Source organism: Aspergillus udagawae (genome assembly GCF_001078395.1).
Source record: "Aspergillus udagawae IFM 46973 DNA, scaffold_1, whole genome shotgun sequence".
Classification (NCBI taxonomy): Eukaryota; Fungi; Ascomycota; class Eurotiomycetes; order Eurotiales; family Aspergillaceae; genus Aspergillus; species Aspergillus udagawae.
In genome coordinates this window covers 5,452,159-5,467,410 of record NW_025091264.1, presented here as the reverse complement: position 1 = coordinate 5,467,410, position 15,252 = coordinate 5,452,159, and the positions used below count along the sequence as shown (strand labels likewise).

General features: G+C 41.5%; 1 protein-coding gene across 1 annotated transcript; it reads right to left on the bottom strand.

Annotated features, from left to right (window-relative positions):
* Nucleotides 1-424: 424 nt before the first annotated feature.
* Aud_001797 (uncharacterized protein) lies at nt 425-3,288 on the bottom strand (the record flags this gene model as incomplete). The annotated part of the gene is made up of 8 exons (XM_043287286.1): nt 425-550; nt 1,170-1,630; nt 1,684-1,817; nt 1,871-2,031; nt 2,088-2,673; nt 2,729-2,903; nt 2,955-2,988; nt 3,046-3,288. 8 exons carry the CDS (start codon nt 3,286-3,288, stop codon nt 425-427), a joined length of 1,920 nt encoding a protein of 639 aa, XP_043143221.1.
* Nucleotides 3,289-15,252: the final 11,964 nt, after the last annotated feature.

Below are 15,252 nucleotides of genomic sequence, written 5' to 3'. Positions count from 1 at the left end.
GGCTCTTAACTTGAAAGGACCATGAATGCAAATCTCAACTGGCAGGCATCATCGTAGCTGAAAATACTATTGGACAGGTTCGAAAGACTGCTGCAATCTACAGTATCACTGCAAGTGGTAGCCCCTTCTTGTCGCGTCTCCAGTACGGCACCCAGCAACACAAGGCTAGGCATAATGGTAAGCAAGACTAGGAAGGGTCTATACCGTTAGAGCCTCACCTGTTAGATATTAATCCAAGATAGCCCCAGAATGGTGCCGGCCATCCACAGCAACGAACGTGCAAATGTGAGCTGCATTAGGGTTTGGAGATAAGACTTGTGGGAGGCGGAAGCACGTTTCGACCCTCACTATACCTAGGGAAGACAAGAATAATCGAACTGTCGAAGAGGAAGTTATTGATATCTTTTGATTGCTCATTATCGACCTACACTGCGGCGCTAACCGTTCGGTGCATGGGACTCGTCTTTCCCGGACGCAGGTCGATCGTTCGTAGTACCGTGCCAAGTGAAGCCGTCAGGCTGGGCGAGGTGTGGAGGTACTCATCGTAAGCCTGGACGTCAGTTTAGTCATCCACAGAAACAGGGTTGGATACTGTTCTTTGTGTGAGGTATCAAACCCCATGCAACCTCCAGAACATTGTCTCGCACGGCGAAATTGATGAAGCCATCCCAAGCACGCTTGACGGTACTCCGGGCGCTGTGGCCTGCTTGAGTCGTCCATAGAATTTAGTATCTATCGAAGGGCATCCGCTCCTTAGTAAGCTACGTAGGTGTAGCTGATACAGCCTCATTCTGCCCTTCTTCTCCTGCGATCACAACATTTATGTTCGAAATTTCAATTATTTTCGAATTTTATGGCTACGCAAAAGATTTGGATAATGACAGAGTGCAACAATCAAGGTCGAGGCAATAGTTAGCCTCGAACAAGACCATGGTTTATCCCATATCTGCACGAAAAAGAGAGGTGTCTTTCATCATATCTGTTTAGACAGGTTCAAGCATTTTCAATCCTCAGTTAATCTCATTAATAATACCATAAACTTTTAACAGCGTTGCAAAGGTCCCTGTGCCTCTCAGGGTTTACATTAGGTACTGAATATAGCTGACACCCAGCCCTGGGGAAGAAGAATGGCCCACAATCAGCCTTCAGAAATCGGAATGGCAGCTCACAGCACCTCCAGAGTTACACTGTCTTGGCTCTCCTGCGGCCTCGAATCCACCGTTAGACCATCGAATTGCCTGCGCGGTGCTCATACCGGGCATAATCCAACTCGCATTATGTCCCAATCTTGCCATTTCAGCGACTGTGTTCATGTCATATTTATCGGTTTCGTGGCAAAATCCATGTCCGTGTTCAAAGGAACAAATATAGGGATTCAGCTGATCATGCAGACGTGGCTTTCTTAATGCTTCCTCGGCTGATAAACCTTCATCAACAACATGGATGATGTTTTGGATCGTAGCACTAGTAATATGACTTCCTCCTGCAGAGCCAGCAAGAAAAGTAAATTTGTCAGGGCCAGTCACAATCACTGGGGACATAGAAGATTGAGGCCTTTTGCCCGGACATATGAAGTTTTCAGGTGAGGGTATGTAGCCAAATGCATTGGCCTCACCAGGGATAGAGAAGTCTGCGAGATACATGAGCCCCTGCAAACTCAGAGTGATATTGCACTGTTCGTACCGTCCATTGAATCATTCATGATGATACCTGTGTCAGGGTCCATCACATGGCTACCAAAGAAAAGATTTACCGACGTGATAAGTGAGATAGCCAACCCGGTGTTGTCTGCTGTTACCATATGGGATGTACCGCCTCTATTCGTCTGTGAGCAGGATCTGAAGAGCTTGCAATGGAAAAGAAGTCTTACCTTTCCCTTCCAGGATCGCCACCTTGGCCATAATATGATTCCTCGTGTGTGGAATCATCTGTGATATTTCCATGTACCCGATTGATTTCCTCATTGCTCAGCATCTTCTCCTGAAACTCTTCCATCCCTTCATTAAAAGCAGGGTCTCCAAGTTTTCTTCTCTCGAGGCATGTCAGCAAGTATCAAATGGAAGTCCATTATATTAAATCCCACTCACCATAGCGTAACCAAATCTCATGGCCTCGATCATCCGGTGAGTGTCTCGGTGAACATTCGTCAAATTTTTGAAAAGATCACCATATAGGTTCAGAACCTTGAGGACCTTTTGGGCAATCACGCCACTGGATGGTGCCATAGGGCTAACAATAGTGTGGTCGTGGTACCTGTCTATCAATGGTTCACGTTGAACGATCACATAGTTTCGAAGGTCATATTCAGTCATGATCCCGTCATCACTTTGGACAGCCTTGGTAATACTCTTTCCGATTTTCCCCTTGTAAAATTCTTCTACCCCATCCATAGCAATAGTCTGGAGGGTTTCTGCATATTTCTTTCTCTTTACCAAGTCTCCTTCTTTAACTCGTTTCCCTTCTTTCGCGAACGTTTCATTCCATGGGAACTCCAATAAGAAATCCTTACCGTTCCCAACAGCCCGATTCATATATATCTCGAGGTCTTTAGAAACTTCCCATCCTTCCTCAGCCTTCTTGATTGCTGGTTGCACCAGTTGTGACCAGGTGAGCCTGTCACTGCCATACTTTTCTTTAAGATATTGCAATCCTTTGAGCTCTCCAGGCACGCCACTGAGAGTAAGTCAGCATTCTCAGCAAGATAAGCCACGAACTTAAAATACTGTACCTTGCTAGGCCACCGATTTGAGCTGCCCCTCTGTTGAACTTGTACATATCCCTATGCGCCCCAGCTGGAGCCGTCTCGCGAAAGTCGATGGTAGAGTACATAAATCCTTCCGTACCAGGTTTCGGCTCTCGAATCGTCATAAACCCACCTCCTCCAATGCCGCTGTGATACATACCTGTCATTCTTCTTAGCTAGTACGCTCGTAACAGCTGCAGTCAATACTCACCGACAACACCGACACAAAGCACCGTCGCGATCATCTAGAGTACTCACGGTCAATGACAGTATGTCTCTGCAGGATACACCACTACACTTACAGCATCTGCGGCATTGCCACCATTTTGCAATATGTTTTTCCCCTCGTTGCTACACTCTTGACTTTCACTAGCAACTGCGCCACATACAGTATTTCCACTCCTAGCACCATCACAAGTCCGACAGAACCGCTGCTGCCCGGTGTTCAGGAGTTTAGGTGGAAGTACATTGGCTTTGATTGCCTGCGGTATAACGCAAGACCACACAAGTAATCTCACTATGGGTTGCCTCAAGAAGTGCAACATTATGCTTGAATGAAACTTGGCTGATTATGGATTCTAGATGTAAGAGATTAGCAGTTCACATCCATAGGCAAGCAGCTGCCATTTAAGCGCTTTTCACTTTGCCTTTCACTTGGCCAATCTATGTAAACTAATTGTATGCGTCATAGATGATGTTATTCTCTACAAGTAGATATACGCCGGATTAGGTAGCAGATCCCAGATAAGCCGTGCTATGACCATGGGAAACAGGGTCATCTGAAAGCCCCAGTGCTACCCTAATAAGGACAGACATCACTACTGGACAACCTAAGACATTTATCATACTATTCCCAGTGCTTCCGATAGGTGTATTGCAACTTCATACACTGATCTAGACTCCATTCAACTCGAGGAATCATACGCATGCAGTCATGCCCATGCCCACAATTCGAGAAGCAGTGGAAGAAGGAAAAGGAGCAATTATGAAGCCACTGTGAAGTTATTGCGACAGGGACAATCGATCTACTCTTGCGGAGTAGCTCAATAGAAAGTTTAAGCTATGTCATCAAAGATTTCGCGGTATAGGATCTTTTATTTAATCATTTTGATTTCCTGGCTCTATTGGCAGAAAATCAGCTTCTTTAACAAGAATGCATAGTCTTAACTATATAGTCAAGTTTACCTTATCTATGACTGGATCAGTTCTACAGAGTTTGTACTTAAAGAGAAAAATAAGGTATTGTCACTAGCAATAATCATTGTGAAGATATCAGCTAAGTAAGTAATGCCTATACAGTCAATGTACCATCATGGGATTCTGCGACAGCCTTTGGGAAGACGCTAGGTCTGCTGGGAAGTGGGTGGTTGATCATTGTTCCGACTAGGGTTGTTATTTTCGCGGGTTGGGCCGGGTTCTAAATTTCCAGGGCCCTAACCCAGCCCATAAGCCAGTGGGTTCTATACTGCTAAAAAATTCACTCTCCGCCTATCTAATCTAGTTAGTATAGGTACGGTCAGGCACGAAATATTACTATTATTAACTATGGGTAATGTTTAGATTACTAACTATATCTGCCTGGCTGCCTAAGGCTATAATTATTAGTTAGCATAGTATAGTAGCTTTCTCCCCCTCCTTAGTATATATAAAAATTATTAAAAAATTATTATAAATTCTATTACTAGATAGAGTACTATATTCTAATTTAAAAATTAATAAATTTTAATGGTTAAGGGTAGTTAAATTAGATGTTTAGTATAGCTTATGATTATAACTATGACCGCGACCGCGACCGCGATATAACTATAACTATAATATTAAAATATCTAATTTAACTAACTAAATCTAACTAAGGTTAGATTTATAGACTTAGACCTAAATAATTATTAAAAATCATTATAATTATTATTACTGGCTAGAATACTATATTGTAATTAAAAATTAATAGATTTTAATGGTTAAGGGTAGTTAAATTAGATATTTTAATAATAAATTATAATAGTTATGAACTTATGGTCGCGGTCGCGGTTATAGTTATAATTATTAGTATAGATTACTAAAAACATTACCTAATAATACCTAGTCTACTATATATTATATAACTATTTTATAGTAATTCTATTACATTATAAGTTAACTAACCTATTTTTTAATCTAAAACCTGCACAGGTTCTCATTCTCAGAACCCAACCGACCCGCGGGCCCTAGAACCTGAACCCAAACCCAGCCCATGGTAGGTTCAAGCTGGGTTGGGTTCGGGTTCCCGGGTTGGGTTTAACCAGTCTAGTTCCGACATGAGTGATGCTAGAAAGGCTATCGCTAAAGTAGCCGAACCCCCACACCGGCTCAAGAGGCGGACGCGTCTCTCAAGGGTTCTAATGATCCTGCTTTGAGATTGCACAAGAACTATTCTAAAGCATTGTAGGTACTGATAGAGAGAGTCTCTAAAATGATCAAACAATTGCCTCCCTCCTATATCAGGTGATACTTCCACAACTAAGATATATAGCCAATGGCAGCTTACTTGAATAAGGGGGCATACCAGCGTAGGGGAGGAACAAAAACCTATGACGGGCTTACCATTACAGCTGCTAGTAATAGCACCACCTCGTAACGCGATTGATACGCCGTAGGCCCGGATGCATCGACTTGGATATACTGGGTCAGGGTGATCCTCTGGGACAGACTGGGTTCTAGAACGGTCCACATCGCGAACATCTCTTTCCGTGTGAACCAAATTGTTGAAATTATACCATGAAATCGCGCTGGATTTGGCCCAGAATTAGATCAGATTCTCGTAACGCCACTCGTCACTGATTGATACCAATATCATTGGTCTTTGGCCGCGATAGGAGTGATCATATTTACGTACTACCCAGCAAATAGGATGTAGAAGATAAGTTCAAGCAGGAGTTTGAATCCTACCTGTTGTGATATCAAGACACAGAGTACCATATGTCATAGAAGTTTAAAGTAGAAGAATGCCAAGGTTCTCCAAGGTTCTCCGAGGTCAGAGATATAAGGAAGTGTATGCGACGCGTCCTAAATATTCTTTTGTCATTCAAAGTATCACCACCCTGCTTTTTTTCATTCAAATTTTTCCTCCTTCATAATAGCGTCAGATAATCCAGTTACCTTTCAATATTAATCATGCGCCTTATGAAAGCTGTTATATTTGCTATGGCAAAGTATGTCGCTGGTCCTAATCACTACAAAACAAAGATTTCCTTCTGATTATGGAATAGCCTTGCTGTTGTGCAGGGTTGTAAATGCTGGAATTGGAATGAGCCTAGTGTGAATTTACAGCACTCTCGTTTCTGCTGCTATCATGTGGGCGGGATTTGGGATGGCTCTGATGTAAGTATAATCCGACTGTTGCAATTCTTCAATATATGCACATTTAAGCCACCATACAGTACTGATCAATCATTCAATCTCTAGTGCAGGGCGGGCTCCATGTCTGAAGATCTGTTTGGGTATGCAGTTTGTTGTTTTAAGTATCAGACATGCAGTGACTGCAAGCATGGATGTCATTAATATACATTATCTAGGCCTCTGGCTGTGAGGGGTAGTTACTGAAATTCGTAATTTAATATAGTTCTGCTTATATTTATATCCGGAGATTCAATTAACTGATATTCACTGTTTATATCATACAATAATACGACAATTATGGTAAGCTAGTTGGACAAGCCTATATGAAAGCGCTTAAAATAAATTGTAGGTATTGCATCTGGGGCTATGCAAGGATACCGATGATGTTCCCAAGACATTAAGGACGGACACATCTAGAACCCGCAACTCTGGCAGGTTATGAGAGTTTAGCGATGAAATTGCTGGGACACGATTTAGACATATACTCGGAATTCCGTATTTGACAGACGCTGTGTTCAAATCGTGACTCGAGATTTTTAGATTGATTAGAGGCGCAGTGAATTTGACATACTCTGAAGGCAAAAATTTTCTTAGCTATCTTGACTCTTGATCATTCGTAGCAGAAGTAAACAGTGCACATGATCATAGTGTTGCCTCAGGCAGCAAACCCATGGAAACAGAGCAGCCTTCCTCCTTATAATATTTGCTCTATTGAATATTACCTCCTAAAAAGCGAGTCATAATAGTCTCTTTAGTATATATTATCCTCAAGCACTATTTGGAATATCCTCATGATCCGCTCCGAGAGACCGGACATCAGCAAGGCTGCATCTATTTCAGGCAAACTGCACACGTATCAACTAGCACCAAAAACCATTACTAGGACCCAGGTTTACCTCTGCTCTTGAGATGGATTCAACATGCTGTCAACAATGTCTAATTAACTGCCTGTGTAGTCCCAGGTGATAATCACCTGATAACCCATTTTTTGCCGAAAAACTCTGACCGCCTTGCTTTTAATGCCTAAACTGATAAACCCCTCAGATGCCCCACGCGTCGTCTGACCTGGGAGCACACCATGCTAGCTAACTACAAGTTGTTTAGCAAGCATCACACTGGCTCAACAGTTGATAAATCGACATGCCTTCTGCATCTCCATTGGAAGCAACTGCTGTCGTAGCAGCAGCTGAAGTTAGGTCAAAGATTCTGCGAGCATCGCACGACCGTTATCCCTTGTTAGTCATTTCTCTGGAGAGAAAGGGAGATCTCAGACCTGTTGTAGAAGCCTTGTTCACAGTTCATGTCCTTTGCTACATCTGGAATTGTCTGTGAACTAGGAACATTTTAGAGCAAAGATATCCTTCAACGCATCTCTGAAGATACTAGGTAGTCTTTGCTGCAGACCCGTTTCACAATATTGTCGATTATTATCCTATACTATGGACTCAAAGATCCGGTAAAGTTGAACCACCGTTTTCCCGGAAAGGTTTTTGCTGTTCTGTCAGCGCAAATACATGCAATTATTATTATCCATTCTTAATTACCATCTTGTAAGCATTGTAAAAAGCCCTCTCTCTCTCTCATGTTTTGCTTTAGAAAAGATGCTGCGGCCTTTGGATAGTATCCTGATAAGTAATCCCTTCTCATCCATATTGTAGATATTCTGCGGTTCTATAGTGTATTTGTCCATTTTAGCAGCTGTGTAATCAAAGTATAAAGAGTATGTATATGCTAAAGCCGCCTGTTTCTTGATTAATCAATTGCTCCAGTATGTCGGGAGATAAACATCATTTTGATGGCGCTTTACGTAGCGCGCTGGCCACTGTTTTCCTGGCTCTTTGCCACACATTTCTTTAGGAAAATTTTGAAGCATCTCATACGTAGGATACAAGCCTCTCTGCGACTGCTTATTTATATTCTTTATAAGTATTTTGGACTGCGCGTTGTTGAGTATTTGCTAGCTTTCGTCTCTGACATCTTTTGGCACCTGTTTTCCTTGATGGCGCCTTGCAAGCGTAGATTAACAACACCAAGCTGTTTCGCAATTTTAATATATGAAAATAATCCTCCTGGATTCATAAATGATGACTCCTGCGCTTCATCAAGTAGAGCCATATTGACAGAGATATGTGGTGTTGAAGTTGTTGAGTTGAACAGTCGGTGAACCAAATGCGGGCGTTGGTTGGTGGCAGGCGTTGGGCGATGACTGACGTTACCACAAGCAGAAATCGTTCCGTGACTTTTGGTGACCTGCTGAAATCGCTAGCACTAATAAAATTCCCGAATCACTAGTAATATATAGGGTCAGTTGAAAGTCAGTGAAGGTCTGATTCTTCTAAACAAATGACTATCTAGTTCCTATTTATGCCCTTCAATAGGTGTCAGAGTTGAAGGTATTCAAATGATCGAATGCTATCGAATATTCGGCCAAGAGTGGCAGTGCTACTGTACGTCAGCTTGTATGCTTCCAAATCGGGCAAGTGGTAATATATTTCAATACGACCCTTGTGCGGAAGTATCACATTCAGTGGCTAACACGGCTGCTGACGTGGCTGGAATTGCGATAGGAAAGGCAGGACATTCAATAGCGTTATTTAGCGAAACTTGCTTATGGAGGGAGTCATTCCTGGGCAAACACATGTCGGTGTTTGGAATATTTCAAAGCCCTCAACACCCATGGTGGTTGTTGCGTGCCAAGCGGACGCTAAACACGGCCCGATGGCGGCTCCGCCCGAAGGGGACTCCGAACCCCACCCCACAAATTTCGGGAGAGCTTAAAAGGAGGTTATTACCAACCAAAACAATGTTATTGAATCTGCGAGGGCAGAAATTCAAGACATCAAAACAGGAAAAGAAGAGCTGAAAATACTAAAAGTTGAGCTACAAGATGAATTCCCAAACCTTAAGACACAGATTGAAGGTCTACAGGAAACCACCTCCGAACGCAAATCGTGGGCAGCGGTAGCAGCTAGCGGGAACGATCAGACGCCTCCCAATATCATTCCTCACCCCAGGAGAGACCCTAAATCTGTACGTATCAGTACAGAACGAGTGCCCGGAGATGAGGACGCCGAAGGCGACCGATTCGCACGCTACCTACGCTCAGGCAAAGCCAACTTCACATCCGGGCCTCCCTCCTTAATACTGAATCAACCAAAGATGTTCACGTTGCAGCGATCGGGTCAACAAAAACAGGCTACATCATCAGATTTTCTAATGAAGAGTCTGCCGAGACTGCCCGAACCAACGTCAAATGGATTGAGCGGCTGGGCAACGGCAGAAACTGGTAAAACCGCGGTTCGGGACGGTAGTCTCAGCGCACCCCAACAGAAGATTTTTATACAGGTATTCCAGCACTAAAACCGAAGACGAGGAAGTTTGCATGGAACTTTCCAGCCACCCATGGATCGCCCGTACAGGATTCATACGCATGTCCGTATGTTAACTATTATTGCAGAGTGCTGTTTTATACATTACCATTAAATACACGGAAGATTGATATTCCATAGACTTGCCGGTTACGGTTTAGCCTTGTTTTAAATAAGGTGTCAGAAAAGAAATCGGAAGGATAAACCAGCTGTAGAACCACTGACATTATGTCATAAATTGACTGCCCGTCAATTGACAAATATCCATTGGTCCGCTTACATAGAAGTTGATAGTCTTTTTCGCCATCGTCTCTGAGGATGTGAAAGAGACTTCCAGATGATGTACCCCTTGCTCTGGAGTTATCATCTCAGCATGTAGAACAGTATTCATTGACGAGGCTAAGCAAAGCAAAGACAAAGTCAAGAAGACAAAACAAGATAAATATAGTGAACAATAAGAGTGTTCTATGGCCGTTTCCTCTGTTAGAGTTTGAGGAAACAGCCTGCAGCACCAATACACAAAAGCAAGCATGATACTAATTACATGATTTCCGCGCGAGTAGCCGGCAAGATAGAACCTCTGTAAAGCTCAACCAAAGTGACTTGGGTAAATAATCAAGTGCTGCTGAGCATGATCAGGTTACTGTAGTGTTATTATTTAAGGAATTTAGTGATTTAATCCAGTGAACGTAGTTAAGCAGCATTCAGCTGCATTAATCACCTTCTTCTGTGCCCTGCTCCAGGCGGACCATCTAGTTTGATAAGTCTTTCCGCTGAATCATGGAAAACTGGTTCATAAGGGCAGCTGCGTATAGCCTATGCCAGCAGTAACACTGGAGAATGATTATGAGAGGGAAATACTTAGTATCAAAATATTGAGCCTGCAGCAGCTTCCTTACCATCAGAGGTAACTATAATAGGATAGCTGGAAAATAAATTTAATGAATCAAGTACAGTATAGTAGCATTAAAGGGTCGTCCTTTACCTTTCATCAGTGAAGAGGACAGACGGTCACTGTGTACACATAACTACCTAACTTAGCAGAGTGATTGTTAAATGTCAAAAACACATAGCATATAGGCTATAGATCTTTTGCCAATGCATTAGCACAAATCAGATTCGCCATAATTTCGCACCCATTGCTGATACTGGGGAATAAGCAACTATTTTTATTAAATCTCTTGCCTACCATACAGGTATTAATTTGTTTAGTATTCCCTGCTAGGAGAACTGGTCTTACACCTATTAGTAACTTGAGGAGAGAAAGGGCCACTATAAGTAGTTACCAGGATTGGAGACCCCACAATATCCCATATATATCTGGCTATAGAAAGAAATATAACTCTTATAGGCACTGGCTGTAGAGATTTGGGGTTGCCAATTAATTCCTACCTATGCTATTAGGCGCTGCCTTTGCCCATTTCTCCCTGATTACTTGACCCTGATTTGCGTACTCTTGCCATCTCCATTCTACTGAAGCCCTAATATAGTTGTCCTGAGTGGCTTCTTCCCAGTCTGCTCCTAAGGCTTTGTTCACTCTTTTGCTGAAATTATCAAGGTCCGCGCTATTAGGGCTACAGCTAGTTTCTAGGACATACACTATTATTATACTAGCATTAAATGAGGATATTTATCCTTTAGGTGTCAATTTAATAATTCAATATCTTCCTTAGAGTACTTTCCAGAGGTGCTATTTCCATTAGAATATAAGATACCTACCTGTCAGGGAATAATACATACCAAATATCACTAATTGATTGCCCGTTAATCAACAAATATCTTCTACTTATGCTGGCCAGAGCCTTGCTGGCTTGATGGCATTTGAACTCAAACATAGGCAGGGAGAGATTGTTAAGGAATTTATTTAGGTGAGGGCGACCATCCTTGATATTTTGCTAGCGTTTGAACTCAACTTGGGGTCGAATAGATCTTAAGTTAATTTATCTAGGTGGGCGTACACATCCAAGGCCGTGTTATTCATAGACTCCATTGAGGGGAGTGAGAATATGTTGGAATAGAGAGAATATAGTACAGAGAATTAGATGTCTCAGACTGGGATGCTCTATGGAGGCGGCATTTTTAAATGGTTACCATCAAAATGATGATGGGAGACCTCTCCTAGCACCATCACCTCAAGTAAATGCACGAACGGCCAGCTCTATAGTATGAGTAGAGGGGGCGCTTAGTTTGGGACCACGTTGTAGCACCATCTAAGAAGTTTAATAACTGTCACTTAGTAAGTGCAGATCCTCAGGTGGCAGCAGCATTCTCATGGCCTGGTTCAATGCATTACTGTGTTTATCTATACACCATGTTTGATATACATGTACAGAAATCTTCACTCTCTATGACCCACTATTTTTAGATAATAGTATATTTGCTCTTAATAGCGCGCAATGCAGGACTGACGTGTAGTAACAGTGAATTAGAGTGATGTGTTATACATTAAGCGGCTTTATTGGGATCTGATGCATCATAAAGCTGATTAATGCATAACTGCCAGATAATGCTGTGGTTAAACTAATTAACCCACCACATCCATTCTCTTTAATTCTCAGCTGGATAGCTTGGTGGGTCTAGCAGATAGTCAACCATGAAATTGCGTCTTTCCTTGAACTACGCTCACTAAAGGTGAACCACTTAATGCTAAGATGACAAAGTATCCTGCAATACAGAGCCCATGAGTAATTACAAGATACTCTCACAGACACTAGATAGTAAAGCTTCTCCTTGGCATCCCGATATTAACCCCACCATAAAAATCTATGGAGGAACCTGGGTATTGTCAAGGGTGGCTAGTCCAGGCCTATTAAAACTAAATAACAGGTAAAGTCTCTAGACACTAATAAATATGGTCTTCAAGCGTAATGGTTGTCTTTGGCTATCTAATAACTATATAAATCCTATACATAAGCCACGCTGCTCCCATAGAATCCCTTCAGACGCACTAAGGCACAATGATATTAGACTTAATCACACTTTTTATACTCTCTAACGTAATCCACCACCGAGCGGCACACACCACTGAGCGGCACAATTTGGCCATGGTCATGAATCTAGGAGGTATCGTACTACTATACTATTAAAATGAAGCCATTCTCATGCATAAAAGATTTTTATTATCTACTAGAGCAGCTAGTTTGAATATGCCTAATTTAATGGCAATTACTGCATTATAGTGGTGCACACTTTTTCTTAGGCACAGGCTCCATCATTTATATAGCTTCTTAAGCAAGTTGCTGGCCTTTAGCCCCTGTCAGAATCCCCCCCCCCCCCCCCCCCCCCCCAGTAGCAATAAAAGATCTAGGGGCTGCATACTTTTGCTTCTGCTTATCATTTGCTGCACAAAGCTCAGTCACCTGATGCTGTAGTAGAATGACTTAGTGTATAGTAGATTCAGCTATATTTACTAGCTGGTGGATTACTTCATTTAGTGGGCTCTCTGAGTTATGATGAATAAGCTACTTTATATGCTGCATCTGCTTTTACACCTTAGTAGTTATATAAGGGGTCTTTGCAATCTATTTAGCCTCTGTAGCTCTAGGTCCAGGTCCATATATAGTAGTTGGAGGTGTGATATTCTTAATAGTAAGCTTATCTAGCACCCTTTGTCAACTTAAAGGAACTAAACCAGAGGCATTAAATCCACTGCAGATATTCTCAGATGATAAGGCCTTCCTTAATACTTTATAAAGATCAAGAAAGTTCTCCTTATTAATATAATGAATGCCATTTTGTATGCTTCTTATCACCTCTTCACTATAAGCCTGTTTTAGGGGTGCGAAGCAGCCAACATCTAGAGGTTGTAGTTTATTAGATGAATGAGAAGGTATATAAAGAGGGATGATTTAATGATTTTTATAGAAAAGATTAAACTCTGCAGACTCATGGCTAGCATAGCTATTAAGAATTAAAAGCTGATATCTCCCTAGGGTACGTGTTGCAGTATACTTCTTAAAGATCTTTTCTAACTAGGATACCCTAAGCTCATTATTAGTCCATCCATTATTGCTTAGGCCAATCAGCCAGTCAGCATCAAGATCTTGATACTATTAGGATTGATGGACCTTGCTAGAGAAGATGATCATTAGGGGGAGAGGCCATCCAGAGGCATTAATGCATTTAATAATAGTAACCCATTCGCGATTCCCTAGTTGTATAGCTTGTACACGGCTTGTTTAATGATGGGATGCAGTAATAACCTTAGCTAGATGTGCCACACCTATCTGGAAGCCAGTTTCATCAAAATTGTAGATATCCTGTTCAGTAATACCATATTTTACTATAGTATTCTGAACAAGATTAAACCACTAATTAATAACCTTGTGGTCCTCACATTTTACACATTGATAATTATACTTATGGGTGTATTTAGATATAATCTCATCATGTTATTTAATAAAATAAGAAACCTAGTTAAGGCCAATAGTTTCAGTCTCCTGTTGGTAAGATAGTAATAGATTCGCCATCTTGTGTACCATATCATGAGTAGGAGGGAGGCCATGCTCATCTATATTAAGAATCCACTTCTTAAGAGAAGCTTCTTCTAAATCTTTAAGCTTCTGGCCATTTACTGGAATATTCAGGCGTGCATTTCAACTATTAATTTAGTAGGTGAGCATTCGGTGTGGCACATTATATGCTGCAGCTGCTGAATGGATACTTTTAAATTAACTATTTTTAAATGCTTGGATTATGAGCTAAATTCTGCCCTCTAATTTAGCAGCTGAATCTAATGATTTTTAAGGCATAATAATGTGTTATTGATACTGAAGCAATCAGACAACTATTCAGGGGCTTAGGGGGAGGATGTTTTGTACCGCTTAGTGGTGTGTGCCGCTCGGTGGTGGATTATGTTATAATAATTCTTCTCTTACCAGAGATTCACCACTTACACACTGTCCATATCCATCTCAGTCAGCACTGTACCTTCATTAACTGTCTGTGGTAGAGATTCATCACATACATGCTATCCATATCACATCTTAGTCAGTACTATATCTTGTAACGTAATCCACAAACGAGCGGGCCACACAACCGAGCGGGCCACCTCTATATGCCATAGGAAATGGCCCTTCTTTGGATTTCAATATCTCAACTAAAGCACCTATTAAGAGCTTAATAGTAAGGCATATAGTTTATTATACTATTCAATATTTACAAAGGCATTTATCATGCCTTAATAAATACCAATCACTTGAGTAATATAAATTACCGCTGTTATTTTCATACTCTGAGTAAATTTAAGAATATATAGTAGAATTTAATCTCTAAAAATTTTGAAAAATAATTTCTGAACTATTTATACTTAATTATACTATATATCTTACTTACACTTTATCATATTCATCTTTGCGTGAGATATAGAAGTCTTGAAAAGGGCCCTTTTCTATGGAATACAGAGGTGGCCCGCTCGGTTGTGTGGCCCGCTCGGTTGTGTGGCCCGCTCGGTTGTGGATTACGTTACTATCTCTCTATAGCAGAGATTCACCACTTACACACTATCCATATTCAGCACTGTCAGCACTGTATCTGGTAAATAAGTCCCTCAAGAAGAGATTCTCTTACATTCTATCCACATCACATCTCAGTTAGCACTATATCTTATAGTTACCTCTCTTCAGCAGAGGTTTATCACTTGCCACCTAAACCATAGTCCATCTTAGTCAGCACTATACTTTGTAACTAGTTATCTTTCTCTAGTAGATGTTCATCACTTAACGTATTTCACCACCGAGTGGGCCACACCACTGAGCGGGCCACCGC